The sequence below is a fragment of the Dermacentor andersoni genome, chromosome 1 (genome assembly GCF_023375885.2).
Source record: "Dermacentor andersoni chromosome 1, qqDerAnde1_hic_scaffold, whole genome shotgun sequence".
Classification (NCBI taxonomy): Eukaryota; Metazoa; Arthropoda; class Arachnida; order Ixodida; family Ixodidae; genus Dermacentor; species Dermacentor andersoni.
The window spans coordinates 403,883,016-403,899,096 of record NC_092814.1 but is presented as its reverse complement, the minus strand read 5'-3'; the positions used below and the strand labels follow the sequence as shown (position 1 = coordinate 403,899,096).

The 16,081-nt window shown below is 43.3% G+C and overlaps 1 protein-coding gene across 1 annotated transcript in view; it reads left to right on the top strand.

The window, feature by feature from the left end:
* Nucleotides 1–16,081, top strand: part of LOC126518611 (cGMP-dependent protein kinase, isozyme 1-like) — a 648,418-nt gene that overhangs the window by 462,892 nt on the left and 169,445 nt on the right. Inside the window, exon 10 of the mRNA XM_050168386.3 lies at nucleotides 7,997–8,080. Coding sequence (XP_050024343.2) covers nucleotides 7,997–8,080 — 84 coding nt within the window. The remainder of the gene's footprint in view (nucleotides 1–7,996; nucleotides 8,081–16,081) is intronic.

Genomic DNA, 16,081 nt, shown 5'->3' with positions numbered 1-16,081 from the left:
AAAGACTTGAAGCAGCTGAGGAAAATCTGAACAGGGCCGCCATTGGGAACGAGAATGGTCGTGACAATGGAACGCAGTCTCCCGATGTGACAGGAGAGGGAGTGGCAGCAAAGCACGTGGAATGCGTGCATCGTGGGGAGGAGGTAGCTCGAAAGAGCGGCACCTACCTTGAGTGCGCCGCACACAAAAAGCAGGAGCGCTGGGGTCAGTGCCCCTTGTCGAGTGCGAATCACGCGGAAAAGTACAAAGGGACGAAGAGAGAGGTAGGAGAGAGTGAAATGGTGATTATCGCCGGCAACTCAAACCTGGCTAAGTGCTCAGAAGCAATTGTGGAGAGGGTGAAAGGCAATGAAAGAGTGGCGGTAGGAACGTTTTGAGGGCGGACACTGCGTTCTGACCGGCAGCGAGCAAAAACCAAGCTCGGGGAAAACGCCCGCGTGTGCAACCTTGCCATAGTAGCAGGGGGGCTAAATGGCGTCCTAAACAGGAAAGGGACAGGACTAGCCCAGTGCTTGGCGAAGGGGGTGGACGACTTGCGCGAGGTGTCCCCTCAGGTGCAGATCGTGGTGTGCAGGGTGCCGGAGGTGCTTGTACGTCACAGTCACGTACAAAGAGCCGTAGTGGCTGCTCAGGAGGCGATATGGAAAATGAACCGAGAGAAAGGTTTCGAGGATGTCGAAGTAAATAGGGAAGTGAGAAGGTGTGGTGCTTTTAAACGAGACGGGATCCACTTGAATTACAGGCTTACAGGCTTGGACCAATGAATGGAATCATCTGCCGGCCTCAATTGTAAACATAACCGATACATCTGCTTTTAGAACTACTATTGAAGAATACTTTTGTTAATCCGCACTTCCTAATTTTTTTCTTGTTATTATTATACTCTGTCATCTGCACATGCTCTGTGTTTAGTTCCACTCCCTTCTGTAACGCCTTCGGGCCTTGAAGGTACAATAAATGAAATGAAATGAAATGGTCATGCACGCGCCTGATACATCCTTTCGTGTGAACAAACAAAACAGACTCTTGACAGATTAGTTAAGCAATTTCATTAAATGCCTCGTCATAGTGAAGGAGTTGCGGGAGTGTAGTGTTCCGGGACGACCTTCTCTGAGCTGGGGTCTGCACAGAATCCGGTGTTGGCCCTCCTTCTATGTTGGCTGTGCACTGTTGTGCCCCATCAGGCGTGCTCGACAGGCGTGCCGACAGGCGTGCTCGCTTCGGTTGTGTCGTCTCCGTCTTCGCTGCTCGTCTCAGCATACGGCTCATCCGTTCGTATGAGGTGTTTGCGGTTGCGCCGCAGAACTTGTCCTTCTTCAGTTACCAGCTGGTAGGACCTTGGAGCTTGCATGCCTCTTACCCTCGCTTTCCGGGCCACGTTCTCGTTCCTCGCAGCCGTACTACGTCCCCTCGAGAAGGCCTCGGCAAAGGTTTCCCTCGTGCGTGCTGGCAGTGCTTCTTCACCTCACCTCAGTGCAGGGTACTTCATGGAAGTCGGGAAGATTGGCTCGCAGGCGCCTCCCTTGCTACAGTTCACCAGGGGATCGCCCATCATCGAGTGGAGCTGAGCGATAAGCCAGTAGTCCTTGCCAGAAGTCATCCCCGGATTCCTGCGTTTTTTTCAAGATGCGTTTGACAATCTGTACACTTTTTTCTGCCAACCCATTTGGCTGCGGGTAATGAGGACTAGAAAATACATGTGAAAAATCATAATTTCGTGCAAACATGGCGAATTCATAACTCGAAAACTGAGGTCCATTGTCCGTGCAAACTTCTAACGGGACGCCATATCTTGAGAAGATAGCGCTTAGTGCAGCTATCGCAGTACTTGAGGTAGTGTCCTGGAGTTCTTGGACCTCTGGAAAGTTCGAGAAGGCATGATAAGCGACAAGGTAGGAGTCTCCAGCAAAAAAAAATATGTCCACTCCAACCCTGTACCGCGGGCATCTGGGAACTGATCGCATCAGTAGAGGTTCTTTTGCTTGCACATAAGCATATTTCTTACAGGTTGAACAGCTTGCATGTAGCGCTACAATTTCACTGTTAAGGCCTGGCCAAAAAACAAGGCGGCGTGCCATGTCTTTGCTATTTTGAACACCAAGATGTTCCGCATGAATTCTGGACAAGATCTTCTTTCGCATGCTCTGGGGTACGATTACTTTGGAGCCTTTAAAAAGTATCGCATTCACAACAGATAGTTCTTGCGCAAAAGGCTTGAGTTCACCCTCAACGGGTTGGCTCCTTGACAAACGTTCCACCACTACCTGCAGGTAGCTGTCGCGCGCAGTTTCTTTCCGCAATTCGCGCTCTGTCATTGGCGTCACCATGTAACCTAGGGACTGCACTGTGTGAATTTCCACGTCGTCCATGTTTGTGTCTTGTCTGCTGCAGTTATCAGCCGTGGATCGTGATAACACATAAGCCAGAACTAGGTTCTTTCCCGGAATGTAGCGTAGAACAAAGTCATACTTAAACAGACGAAGAAAAAAACCTTTGCAGTCGGGGTGGCATGTCATCAATTGCTTTTTCCGCTATCGACACGTATGGCTTGTGGTCAGTTTCTATGAGTAGCTTTCGCCCGTAGACGAATTGATGGATTTTTTCGCATCCGAAGCAAATGCCAAGGGCCTCCTTTTCAATCTAACCGTATCTCTGTTCTGCCCGTGTGAGAACGCGTGATGCGTATGCTACGGGTCGCCATTCATCGCTGTGACGTTGCACCAGAGCTGCTCCTACACCATCCCGTTAAGCGTCGCACGAAATCTTGGGTTCCTTTTGAGCATCAAAGATAGCAAGCATGGGAGCTGTGGCCAAATCTTGTGTTACGCTCTTCCACTCCCTAGCGTGGTTTTCATTCCACTGAAAATCTGAGTGTGACTTGACAAGATCTCTCAACAACACAGTTCGTTCAGACAGACGCGGCACAAATTTTCCGATGTAGTTTAGCACTCCCAGCATGCGTTGAACATCGGGCTTGCTTGTTGGTTCCGGCATTTCAATCATACTTTTAACGAGCTCTGGGTTCGGTAATATACCATTTGAAGTTATCATGTGAACAAGAAACTTGATTTCTGTGACGCCGAACTTGCACTTTTGTGCATTAAAGGTTAAGCCAGCTTTTTAGGCTGCTTTCAGGACAGCTACTAGGCGCTCGTCGTGCTCTCGCCGCGTTGAACCCCACACCAAAATGTCACCCATGTATACTAGTACACCCGGTAGCCAGTCTAGAACTTGAGTCATTGTTTTTGATACACTTCTGGTGATGACGATATTCCAAACGGTAGACGCGAAAATCGGAATGTACCAAAAGGCGACGAGAAAGTACATATCTTCGAAGTTTACTCATCCAAAGCTATCTGGTGGCAGCCAGAGTTGGCATAGAAGCAGCTGAAGTACGTGGCGCCCGCTAACTTAGCTTCCAAGTTTTCACGCTTAGGGAGGGAAAAATGCTGCCTTTTCACCTGCTGGTTGATATTCCTAGGATCCAAACACACTCGTAGACTGCCATCTTTTTTCTTCACAAGTACCAGGGGGCTCACCCAGTCAGTAGGCTCCTGTTATTTCACGATGATTTCAGCCAGCACCATTCTTTCTAGTTGATTTTTGAGAGGCTCCTCCAGGGCCAAAGGAACACGACGAGCTGGCCGGACAACCGGCACTGCTCCTGGTTTCAGGACCATGTCATAGGGCTACTTCAGGTAGCCAAGTCCCTCGAAGACATGTCTGAAATCCTTCAGAGGACCATATAAAGCCGCGTTCACAGCATCCACAGTACGGTAAACCAGTCCCAAGGACTCACTGGCTTCTTGTCCCAGTATGGGCTGGCGACCATTTTTTTACAATGAAGAATTTCACCGGAGTGTAGGCATTTCCAACACGCACAATTTTCGACACTGTCCCAAAGCACGTTATGACATCGCCGTTATACGCCCGCAGCACTGTGCTTGTCGGCTGTAGTTCATTTGATGGCAGTTTCCGATAGACTGAAAATGGCAAAAGGCTGGCTTGTGATCCCGTGTCTATCTTGAAGGAAATTCCCTGACCATTAACTTGAGCTTTTACAGTCCACTGATTGGTTTTTTCACCTTTACTGCAGACATCTAGGACATCAAAGTCGCTCTCTTGAAGTTTGTTGACTTCAATCACTTCTCTCGACTTTCCACAGCATATAGCAAAGTTATTGACACCTTGGCACAGATAACATTTTTTTTCAAATGCTGGGCACTGCTTCGGTCTGTGCTTGCGGTTACAACGCCGGCACTGCAGCTGTTCCCTGCTGACCTTGCTCTCGTTTGTGCGCCTAGAAATGGCATTGACGCAGCCATCTGCTTTGCGCCACACCTCATTCTGTTGTGCGACAGACTCTGTAATTTTGCACATATCTTCCGCTTTCAATCGCGCCAGCTCTTCTCCCGTAGCTTAGTGTTGTTCGTACCAAAGACAATTTGGTCCCTTACCAGTGAGTCGTGCGATGCTCCTAAGTTGCACTGCGAGGCTTGTTTCTTTAAGTCACATCGAAAATTTTCGAACGGTTCTCCTTCCGCTTTGGTCCTCGTGCGAAAGAGGTATCTTTCGTGCACTTTGTTGGTCACCTCTGTGCAGTAGGCGTCGAACTTTTGTATTAAGGTCTTGTAGTCATCCTTGCTCTCGTTCGGCTCGAACTTGAAATTGTTGAATACATCGAGCGCCTCGTCACCCGCGATGCTCAGCAGGAGTGCAGCTTTCGAAGCCTCACTTTTTGGCTGGTCCTTCACTTCCGTTTCTTGCAGGAAGAGCTCATACTTTTCCTCGAAATGCTTCCACGATGCCGAGACGTTCCCCGCCAGACGCAGGGGCTCCGGTGCCTGCAGCCGTTCCATATTTCGTACTCCACCGCTGCCGAAGCTAGACCGTCGTAGCCACTTCTGACGCCACGTATCCGAGCCGCGAAGGACGTGACAACAGCAAGATAGCCGAAACAAGAAAAATGCAGTTTTATTGGGAAGTGTTGCTTTTATAGCCGACCAAGGTATAACGGGACGATCGCAGCGCGCATGTCAGGTGCATGGTCATGCACTCACCTGAGAAGCTGAACGACAGAAAGCATCACCAGAGCACAGGCAGGCAAAGAAGGCGCAGTTGCCGCAGGATGAAAGGGTCAGTAAATGGGGAATATACCGGGAGTCTATGGTTTAAATATCGGTTCAAGCAAAGATAAAAGGTGAAATGAATGTTCGTTGTCAGAAATGCGGGAGAAATACAAGTCCGCGCCTGGAATATTTTGGAACCACATGAAATTATTAGGCAGGAAGTCAGCAGCAATACAACATATCCTGGAAGGGGAAGGGAAACATACTGGAAGGGGAAGCGGCATTAAATTAAATCCGAGAAATAACAGCTGAACCTTTCCAAGGCAATGACGAGGTTGTTTTTAAAGAAAAAAAGAGCATGAAAGAGAACCATATGGAAAAGGAGCTGGTGCTGAAAAATTTCAACTGGAAGAAAGCCGAAGAGAAAATTCCTAAGCGCACATCCACAGGGCCAGATGAGCTTCCCGTTAGACTGATTAATGAACTACGAGCAGAAAGTGAAAAAGCTCAGGTGAAAACAGTGGAAAAAACTTTATTACTTAGACGAATACCAGACAGTTGATGACAAAGTAGAATGAATTTAATTTATAAAGTTAAGGGGGAGAAAGATAGAATTCACTCGTACAGACAGTTTACCATTAGATCGGTAATATACAGGCTAACAATGCAGGTAATCAAACTAAAGCTACCAGCATGGGAAGAGAATAATGGCATTTTGGAAGAACTTCAGAATGGCTTCAGAATAGGTAGGCGTTTGGATGATAACTTATTTGTTCTTACTCAGTGTATTGAAATATCAAGAGTAGAAAGCAAACCGTTATATGTGGCCTTTGTAGACATTACAGGAGCGCATGACAATGAAAAACCGCAACATTTAGTGAGATATTCTGGAAGGAGAAGGCTTAGGTGACTATTGTCTACAGCTTTTGAGAGAGATTTACCTAGAAATTGCCATTTGCGTTGAATGTTCAGGTATTAGGAGCGAGGAGAAAGTTGATATTAACAAGGGACTGAGGCATGGGTGCCCTTTATCTCCACTGCTTTTTATGATGTACATGGTGAAGGTGGAGACGGCGCTAGAAGGAAGTAATGTCGGGTTTAATCTGTCATGCGAACAGGCGGGTACACAAAAGTACCCACCTGTTTCAGCAGCTTCCAGGCTTATTTTACGCGGACAACATTGTGTTGCTAGCTAAGAAGCAAAGTGATTTGCAGCGTCTGGCTGATATCTGTGGACAGGAAGGCGGGAATTTAGGTTTGAATTTGAGTGTAGGAAATCAGGTGTAATAGTATTCAATGAAACCAGTGAACAGACAGTGACAATACAGGGCCAGGAAATACCTCGGGTAAAAGAATATAGATACCTTCGTATGTGGATAAACGAAGGCAATAGATACATGGAAACGCAGGAAGAAACAATAGCAGTAAAGGGGAAGAGAAATGCAGCCATAAGGAAGTACATGTCGCTATGGGATTACAATAGGTATGATGTGCTGCGGATGGAAAGGTGTAAGTGTGTAAAGGTGTAACTTACTTTTGAAAATGCGGTTGTTTGCTTGAAATAAGGGGTACAATCAGGACTGGATGGGAACCAAAGGTCAATAGGACGCCTCGCATTGGGCGCTCACGGGAAGACTACAAATGAAGCTGTGCAGGGTGATATGGGCTGGGCTAGTCTTGAAGTGAGGAAGCTCACAGTAAAATTGATTGTGAAGAAGGACTGAGGAATATGGAAGAAAGTGAATGGGCTGGGAGAGTGTTGAGGTATCTGTACAAGAAAAACATTGATCCAGAGTGGAGGAAAAGAACTAGGAAGCTTACCAGCAAAAATGCGGCCTGTAGGGTGGGGAACACAGCAAGAAATAACGTCAAGCGGAAAGTCAGAGAGACTGAAATAATCTCATGGGTGGCGGCAATGGAAAACAAACCGGCCATAAGTTACTACTTAAGAGGAAAAAACGAAATCAGGAAAGAAACAACTTATGATAACTCAAAGGGAAGCTCATCACTTTTCGAAGCGAGATCGGGATGCCTTAGAACACGCACCTATAAAGCGAGATATAAGAAGGAAGAAGAAGCATGTGCTTGCTGCGGTAAAGCTAGTGAAATGATGGAGCATGTTTTATTAGCATGAAGACGAGTGCCCAGAGGTCGAGTTAGACACCACACTGGTTTCCTTGAAGCCCTTGGGTTCAGCGAGAGCAGGGAAAAAGTAAACAAGTCCGCAAAAAAGATTAGTAAGAGGGGTTTTGGAACATTGGTGGAAGAAAAGTAGGGAAACGAAAAAAAACGGAGACGTGCAAAAGCAAATTTCAGAATAGGCGGCATAAAATTTGGTTGTGGAAGTTCATGGTGTCTTTATTGCTTTTTTTTGTTTTTTATCCTCGGAAGGACATTAGGCAGTGTAATATCAAGAAGTTGGTGGTGCAACCCACCGCCCCGTTCCAAAGGGGACGTTCTTAACATCCATCCATCCACCCATCTGTCGCCGTAAGTGACGCGTTACTACGACAAACAAAAGACCATTATAATGAAACGTTTTTAATCCAATGCTACTCATTTTTCGCGTTTCGTCAGTAGTGAGAGCGGCCCTAGTTATCCGCTCACGTTATCATGCACCGGGATCGGCCGACTACGAGCAATAGATGTTACAAAAAAGGAATAGAATTGAGCGAAATGAATCATTACATTTTTTGCGGCGCACTTTCAGACTTGTGGCAAATGTGATTTGGAAGAGGCGAACGTTATCCGAGGCTTGTGCGTGTGCACATAACGTGTCGGTGCCAGTGAAATATAAAAGCGTCATTTTAAATGGAAGATGTTATTTTTAGCGTTTGCCAAATAATCCACTGCAGAAGCTATTATTTGAGCTGCTTGAGTAAGTTTCTTGATGCGTTTGTGTGTGTTTGTGTCATGTTTAATTGCAGATCCTTCATCCAACTTATCGGAGATCTCAGAGAGCTGCAGGACAAACACTATGACGACAGGCTCCAGCTAAGACCACCACAGAGGTAAGGATTTTAATCTATCGCCACGTTGGCCTTCTGCTGCGATTGAGTGTTTCAAGAGCTAATTCAGTGATTATTCAACCGTTGCAGGCGCCAAAAGTACTTTTGGCGCCTTTTGGCTTCTCTGACGCTGCAAGAATGCTATTCCTGTTATAATCTATCCGTTGTGGATAGCCTCAGCAGCTGCTCAATGATCGCGCAGTAGCTGCATATATTTGGTGTTTCGCAAGCATTCCATCCGAGTTTTATTATATAGTCATCGCGAATTCGTATTTATATATGTCCGAACGTGCAAGCAAAACAATTTCAGCATTTTTTTCTTACTTTATAGCATATGGAGCACTTTTGGTAAAAAAAATATTAACATTTAGCTTGCCATAAGTATGTGCTTTTGAGCTCCTATAATAGAAAGTGTTATTGTTGGGTAAACAATACTTACAGCTGTGTGTCATTCATTCAAAGCTATTACATTTCATTTCTTAAAGTTTCATTTAATTTCATTTATTGAACCCTCAGGGCCAAAGGCATTAAAGAGGGCAGTGGTTACAAGACAAAAATACATAAACAGATACAATGCATATTACAGAACAAGTATGATCCTCCTGCTATACAATGTTAGCTAGTGCAGAACAAAAATGCTGGTTATCAATTATGTCGACGATATCTGCGGCAAGACGATTCCATTCACGTGATGTACAAGGCAGCAAAGACTGAAATGCAGTTTTAGTGTTGCATGTTTCAATGCCAACTTTGTGACGATCACCAATGCGATTTGACACGTATCTGGGGGGAAAAATGAGGGAATCGCGTAGCATGGTGTGATGGTATAGTTTATGAAAAAGTCTCAAACGAATTGTCTGCCGGCGGCATGCTAAAAGAGGTATAGAAAGGCTAGCTTTAATGTTTGTTACACTTGCGGTACGGTTGAAGTTGGACAGGATAAAACGAGCAGCGTTATCTTGAACCAGCTCAAGTAAAGTTATCAGTTTTTCATGATGCGGATCCCGTATTGCGGCGGCATATTCCAGATTAGAACGTATTAATGTTTTATTTTTATTTTTATTATGGGGTTTACGTGCCAAAACCATTTTCTGATTATGAGGCACGCCGTAGTAGAGGACTCCGGAAATTTCGACCACCTGAGGTTCTTTAACGTGCACCTAAATCTAAGCACACGGGTGTTTTCGCATTTCGCCCCCATCGAAATGCGGCCGCCGTGGCCGGGATTCGATCCCGCGACCTCGTGCTCAGCAGCCTAACACCATAGCCACTGAGCAACCACGGTGGGTGTATTAATGTTTTAGAAAGCAACAATTTGAAAGAAGATAGAGTTTTGGAAAGGTTACGGCGCACGTAGCCCAACATGCGGTTAGCTTTGTCATTAATGTACTCAATATGGCGCGTCCAGTTAAGGTCAGCAGAAATATGTACACCCAGGTATCTATATGAACTAACCGCTTCTAACGCAACCTTATTTAGGTAGTACACACGCGGAGAGTTAGCAATTCTTGATATTCGCTTAATTTTGCACTTATTAGTATTAAGTTCCATAAGCCATTCATTTCTGCAAAGAGAAATGTTAGAGAGGTCACGCTGAAGAATGTTAGCATCGTCGGGGGATATTATTTTGCGGAAAACAGCACAGTCGTCAGCAAACAAAAGAATGTTAGATGATACAATGGAAGGGATATTATTGATTTAAATAAGAAATAAAAGCGGTCCAAGCACTGACCCTTGTGGCACGGCCGAGTAAACTTCGCTGAAAGGTGAGTTAAAATTATTAGCGTAAACGAACTGCGATCGGTTAAGAAGAAAGTATTCAATCCATTTTGGAACATTGTAGTCGATATTCAGTTGGGTTATCTTTAGAAATAATAAGCGGTGACATACCTTGTTGAATGCTTTCGAGTAATCTAGGAAAAGGCAGTCAGCTTTTGATGCGCGATCTAAAATATGGTGAAGTTTGATAGTGAAGCTGGCAAGCTGTGTTTCGCAAGAAAATGACCTACGAAAGCCATAATGGGCGGGTGTAAAAAATGAATTAGACTCGAGAAAGTGCACAAGGTTAGGGAAGATGGCATGTTCTAATAGTTTGCGACAAGTACTAGTGAGCGAGATGGGGCGATAATTTCTAGGGGATGTTCTATTTCCTGATTTGAATAATGGAACCACCTTCCCGACTTTCCATTGTGTTGGCAGAATCGAACTATCGAGAGTCTGCTGAAATATATTTGTTAGTAATGAGGAACTGAAGACAATAGTATTTTTTTTAGTTTAGCATGAATGCACTCAAAACCGGGCGATGAATGACATTTTAGGGCATTATTAAGTTTAGCAACGCGAGATGAATCGATAAAAATTTGAAGTATAGTTGGGAAATTATAACGGAGTGGAACGGGATGTTTGGTGTTGGATGTGCGCGAGAAGTTCCGAACAAAGGTCTCGTTAAGTTCTGATGCGCATAAATGAGCCGGAATAGGGTCCCCTGACGCGTCAGTTAAGTTAATAGATTCTTCGGTATGCGGGTTGATGACGCGCCAAAATTTTTAATGTTGGTAGATAGTATCGATGGTAAAGTGTTAGAAAGGAAGTTATCTTTTGCTTACCTAAGCGCAGTTATGTAGGCATCAGCGGAAGTCTTGTACGCGTCCCAGTGTGCGTTACATTGTGATAGCCCGGCTGCACAATATCGGCGCTTTTTTTTGTTAGACAGGCGTCATATATGGCCGGTATACCATGGGGCTTGACGATTAGAAGTGACAGTGCGTCTTGGAACATATTTTTGAGTTAGTTCGTGAACTTTAGTACTTAGTAGTTAGTTTGCACAGAGCGTTCGTCAAAGTTTCTGAAGAAGTTTCGAGTAAAAACTGATAATTCATTGTTAATGGCATCGTTAATGGCACTTTATTGTACTGCAACGAAAACTGGTAAATGTAGCCCAGTGGCGATGCTGCTTAGGGCGTGCATAGTCCAGTGTAAGTTGCACGAAAGTATGCTGCAACCGGCGGGCATGTTGCCAGTTAAATTGAGCGAGAACCACATGCGCCGGTTTCGTGTCACGTGATACATATAAAGCAATCACGTGTTCTTCTACCGCAAGGCCATTGGCTCGTGCTCTCCAAAGTTTTTACACAAGTTACCATGTGACGGTGTGCCGACAAGCTACAAAACGAGGCGTCGTGAACGTGAGGCTGTGTCAACTTCTTCTGAGGCAAAATAAATGCCTGGGTTGTGGCGTGAGCTTGAGCCCATTCATTTAGTGCAGTCGCTACTAATTCAGCTGACATTTGTGTTTTTTGAAAGGCAAGACAGTTATTTTGGGGCACGTCTTCTAGTGTGACTGCTTGGGATATATTATGTAAATTACCACACAATGAACAAGTAACAGACAGCTATTGTGTGTGCCTGCTTTTACCAGCGTTCACTGATGTTCATATTGGTATTCGAAGCTTTTGTAGGGCTGCAAAGCAGACGAATCACTCTGCAAAAGGAAGACAAGGTCTACAATCTCTAATGCCCAATGCGTTCAATGTGCTACGCCGAGTGTTGTGCTTCAAAAAGCTCATTTAAGCACCAGAAACAACGTGGAGCCCGTGGTTGTATTTTTGATATGCTGCAATGAAGTTTGACCAGTGGTTAGTTCAACAAACCAACTAGTAATTAATGATTATAATAAAGAAGCTTTGTCTGAAGTAAATTTTACTGCTTTTTATACAAATGTACTGTGCATGGCCAGAACTAAAGCTGCTGGATTCGTTCCTGTTTTCCTGAATGCGGAATTATCTTCGGGCCATTACATGGCTAGAAAAAAACAAGATTGTTTTATTCTGTGAGTCGGGAAAAGCAAAGTTACTTTATTTCACGTGGCCCAGTCCGAGGTAGAAATTAACGGTGGTAGTTGTACAGCAAATAAATAAAGACAATCAATCAATCAATCAATCAATCAATTTTTATTATTACATAAATATAATATACAGATAGTGGTATACAGAAGGAGGTCCCATAGTTAAAACTGAATTGGGACCTCCTGTTCATGGTTAACATAAAAGTTCATTTGGCAAGCAACAGCAGCTAACTTGGTACAATTGCAGTAATGATAAATAATGAGATACAAATCTAAGTAGATGAAGTAATTAATAGACAATATAACGGCAGTAAGCAATATTTCGGAACTAGATAAAACGAAATTAAAAGAGGAAGAAAGAGAAAGAAAAATTAAATAAAAGAAATTAATTACATGTTGGAGTACATAACAATGGCAGGTTTAAAACCAAAATCGGATTGTACAATGCATAGTGTCACTTACATATCACATAACAGAAAATCTTTGAATTCATCATAAAATCGGTGGGGTTTCAGGAGTTTTATTATAAATGGTAATGGATTCCATGATAATATGGCTGCAAAGTGAACTGTCTGTTTCCCATAATTAGGGCGCACTTTGGGCAGAATGAAGTTATTATGCAGCGCAAAACGAAATGACTTAGTGTTTGTTAGAGACGACATAGGAATTAGCGATAATGATATTTTGTCATTTATTGTTTTGAAAAGAAGAGTGGCGAGGCTGTACTTGACAAGGGCTCAACGTCTAGAATGTTATTTGCTTGTAGTAACTGTTTAGCATTGGCGGTGTGTGGATTTGACTGATTATTCTAATTGCCTGGTTTTGGATAGTTTGTATCGGTTTTAGGTGAGTAGTGTACGTGTTACCCCCGGAGGTTATGCAGTAGTTAATGTGAGAGTGTACAAACGCGAAATAGAGTGAGATCAACACACGTCGGGAAAAAGATGGACGTGCCCTGATGAGAATTCGTATTCCATGTGATAAATTCTTTTTAATATGTGTTATACGGCGATGAAATTTTAGGTTACAGTCAATAATAACACTTAAGTACGTGCATTCTTCACTTGCTTGTAATAAATGGTAACCAGTGGAAATGGGCGGAATGTATAGCGATGATTTATTTTGGGATGAGAATAAAATAAATTTTGTTTTAGTAGGCTTGATGGTAAGTCTATTGATTTTGCACCATTCTAACAAGTTATAAAGATCACTATTAAGCTTGGTTGTTACCGTTGACAGACATTCGCCAGAATTAGCAATTGTATCATCGGCAACTAGTATACATTTAGAAGATGTGAGGCAGTTAGGTAGATCATTAATATAAAGTAAAAAGAGTAACGGGCCCAATATAGATCCTTGTGGTACACCTAAATTAGTCATTTCAGGTTTAGAATGGGCATCGGAAACGCTAACAACCTGGTATCTGTCTCGTAAGTAGCTGCGTAATAGTAGTAAAGGAGGACCTGTGATACCAATTGGACCTAGTTTTAGATAAAGAATTTCGTGGTGAATGCTGTCAAATGCCTTTGAAAAGTCTACAAATCAGGATGCTGCGAATTTACCGTTATCAATGGCTTTCTTTAATTGATCAGACAGAGATGCAAGTGCTAGGTCAGTAGAGTAACCGGATCTAAATCCATATTGGTCAGGTGAAAGAATATTAAATTTGGTCAAGTATTGGATCGATCGTTTTTCGAATATTTTCTCGATGACCTTGCTAAAAAAGGGTAAAACACAGATTGGCCTGTAGTTAGATACTGATGAGCGATCGCCTTTCTTAAAAACTGGAATAACCCTACCACGTTTAAGCTCGCGAGGAAAGGTGCCTGTTCTAAACATGATGTTAATAATTTCAGAAAGTACAAATTATATTGGTTTAGAAATTAATTTAAGATCACCAGGATGAATGTTGTCCAGTCCAGCACTAGTTATATTTAAATTGTTCATTACTGATACCAGTTCATCAGGAGTGGTTGGAAACATAAAAAATGTATGTGGAAGGCGCTTTGGTGAGTATAAGTTGTGTTGAGCTTGAGTGGAGCTATTAGCAAAAAAGAAATTACTGAAAGCATCCGCAATCTTAAGAGGTTCGAAATAAGTATTACCATCGTGGGATATTTTAGTTATGCTATCAGCTCCTTGTTTCCTATTGAAAAATTAGTTCACTATTTGCCATTTTTTTCTTTACATCAGAACCATATCTAAGTATATTTCCTTCATAATATTTGGTTTTAGCCTTTTTTAAGCCGTGAAGAAAGTGTGTTGCAGAATTTCTTGTACCGCGCATGTAGGTTTATATTGAATGGTTATCTTTTATTCTTTTATTTTTTTAGTGTTTAGTTTTAGGCCTTTAGCAAACTTTCGGTGACCCAGGGATTTTGAGGTGAAGCCACCTTTCTGCATTTGCTTATCTGAGAGTACGTATGATAGTATGATATCAACTTTGTTATATATCGCGAGAAGGCTACCAGCGGATTATTGCTGTCAAGAGCGAAAGACCAGTCAGCGTGAGGTACAGCTGCTGAGAACAATTTTTTTTAAAAACAACTTTGGTGTAAGAATTGGAATAGGAGCAATGTGCAGATGTAGTGCGCAGAAGAAGGGGAAAATGGTCAGTAATGTCAGTTTCAAGTACTCCTGCATCAGGTGGATTCAAAAGATTGGACAATGCATGACCAATTAGAGTGTTAGAACCACCAAGAACTGAGCGAGTAGGAATATTATTAAGACATTCGTAACCAAAACTCTGGAAACAAGACGAATGATTGACAGAGCTCGGGGATGACTCCATGAAATTTACGTTCATACCACCCATAATTATGAAATTTTTAGTCTCCGTGGATAACTTTGCCATTATTTTTTCGAGAGAAATACAAAAGTCTGGAATTAAAGAGGAAGGTGAACGGTAAACGCAACTAAAGATGAAGTTTCTTTCATCGTTGTTAAGAAAGTTAGGGTCGAATTCCAACCATACTGATTCACAGTTTTGAATATTTAACGTGAGGTCGGCTCTTCTTTTGTACGGGATTCCAGACGAGATATAGACAGCTGCACCACCGTAGTTACAGTACTGTATGTGTGTATACTCTGATTTATAAGAAGGGAAACAGTACAAGTTTTTATGATCTTCGCTAAGCCAGGTCTCTGAGAATGCAATGATTGAAAACGTGAAAGAAAGTGTTGAAAGCAGATTCTGGAAGTCATCGAGATGTTTGCGGAGGCTGCGCGCATTGAAATGAATAAGAGAGCGATTACTATTCTGAAGGAAGTCATTTATATTCGCTCGTTGTGTAATATGACGCCATGATGGAAGAAAGGGGTTAAGCGAGGCACAAACTTAATGCGGATTAGTTAATGACCACTAGGTCTGAATATTCAGCAATGCAGTACACTCTGATTTTCTCGGCTTTTCTAGCCTAGATTTGCCAGTTGCTGATCCAGAGAAATTGTGTTGTTTTTTCAAAGCCAGCGTGGCGTCAAGTGCTCATTGACGCAGACCGCGCTCTCAACAAAAGCTTGCACACCGATGTCACTGAGGTGAAGCTTATGTGCCTTGCTGACAAATCCATCCTTTGTGCGGGAACAGAATTTAGCCACGATGATTTTCTTGTTTTGCACTTCTGTAGGGACGCTATGAGCAACATCAATGTCAGCAGCCGTTACCGGCCACCCAATTTTAGTGCCAATGGTTTGCATGACTGCGATGCATTTCTCCCCTTGGGTCAAGGGGACGCCCCTGACCTCAACATTGTTCATTCTAGAGTATTGTTCCATCTCAGCCACCCTTTCAGACAGTGCTTTGTTCTGTGAGATGAGCTTTTTGTTCTCAGCTGTAAGCTTGAGTTTTCCATCCCGCATTTTTTCAACGATGTTATTTAAGACACTGATACTTGCTTCCAGGTTTTCAACCTGATTTTTTAGTTCATCAGCACCAAGCCCAGTGGACTGTAACTTTAACAGAAATTTACCGAGAATGTCGTCAGCAAATTGGCTGCATTCAGCTTCCAGTTTAGTCTCAATTGCTTCAATCATCTTGGCAAGCTCTGAATTTGTCGGTATTTCGGGTTCGCAACAAAGCGCTAACCAAACCCCTTCACACACAAGAGCACAAAAGAAAGAAGAAACTGTGGCAGCAGCGACAGCAAACAGGTCACACGCAA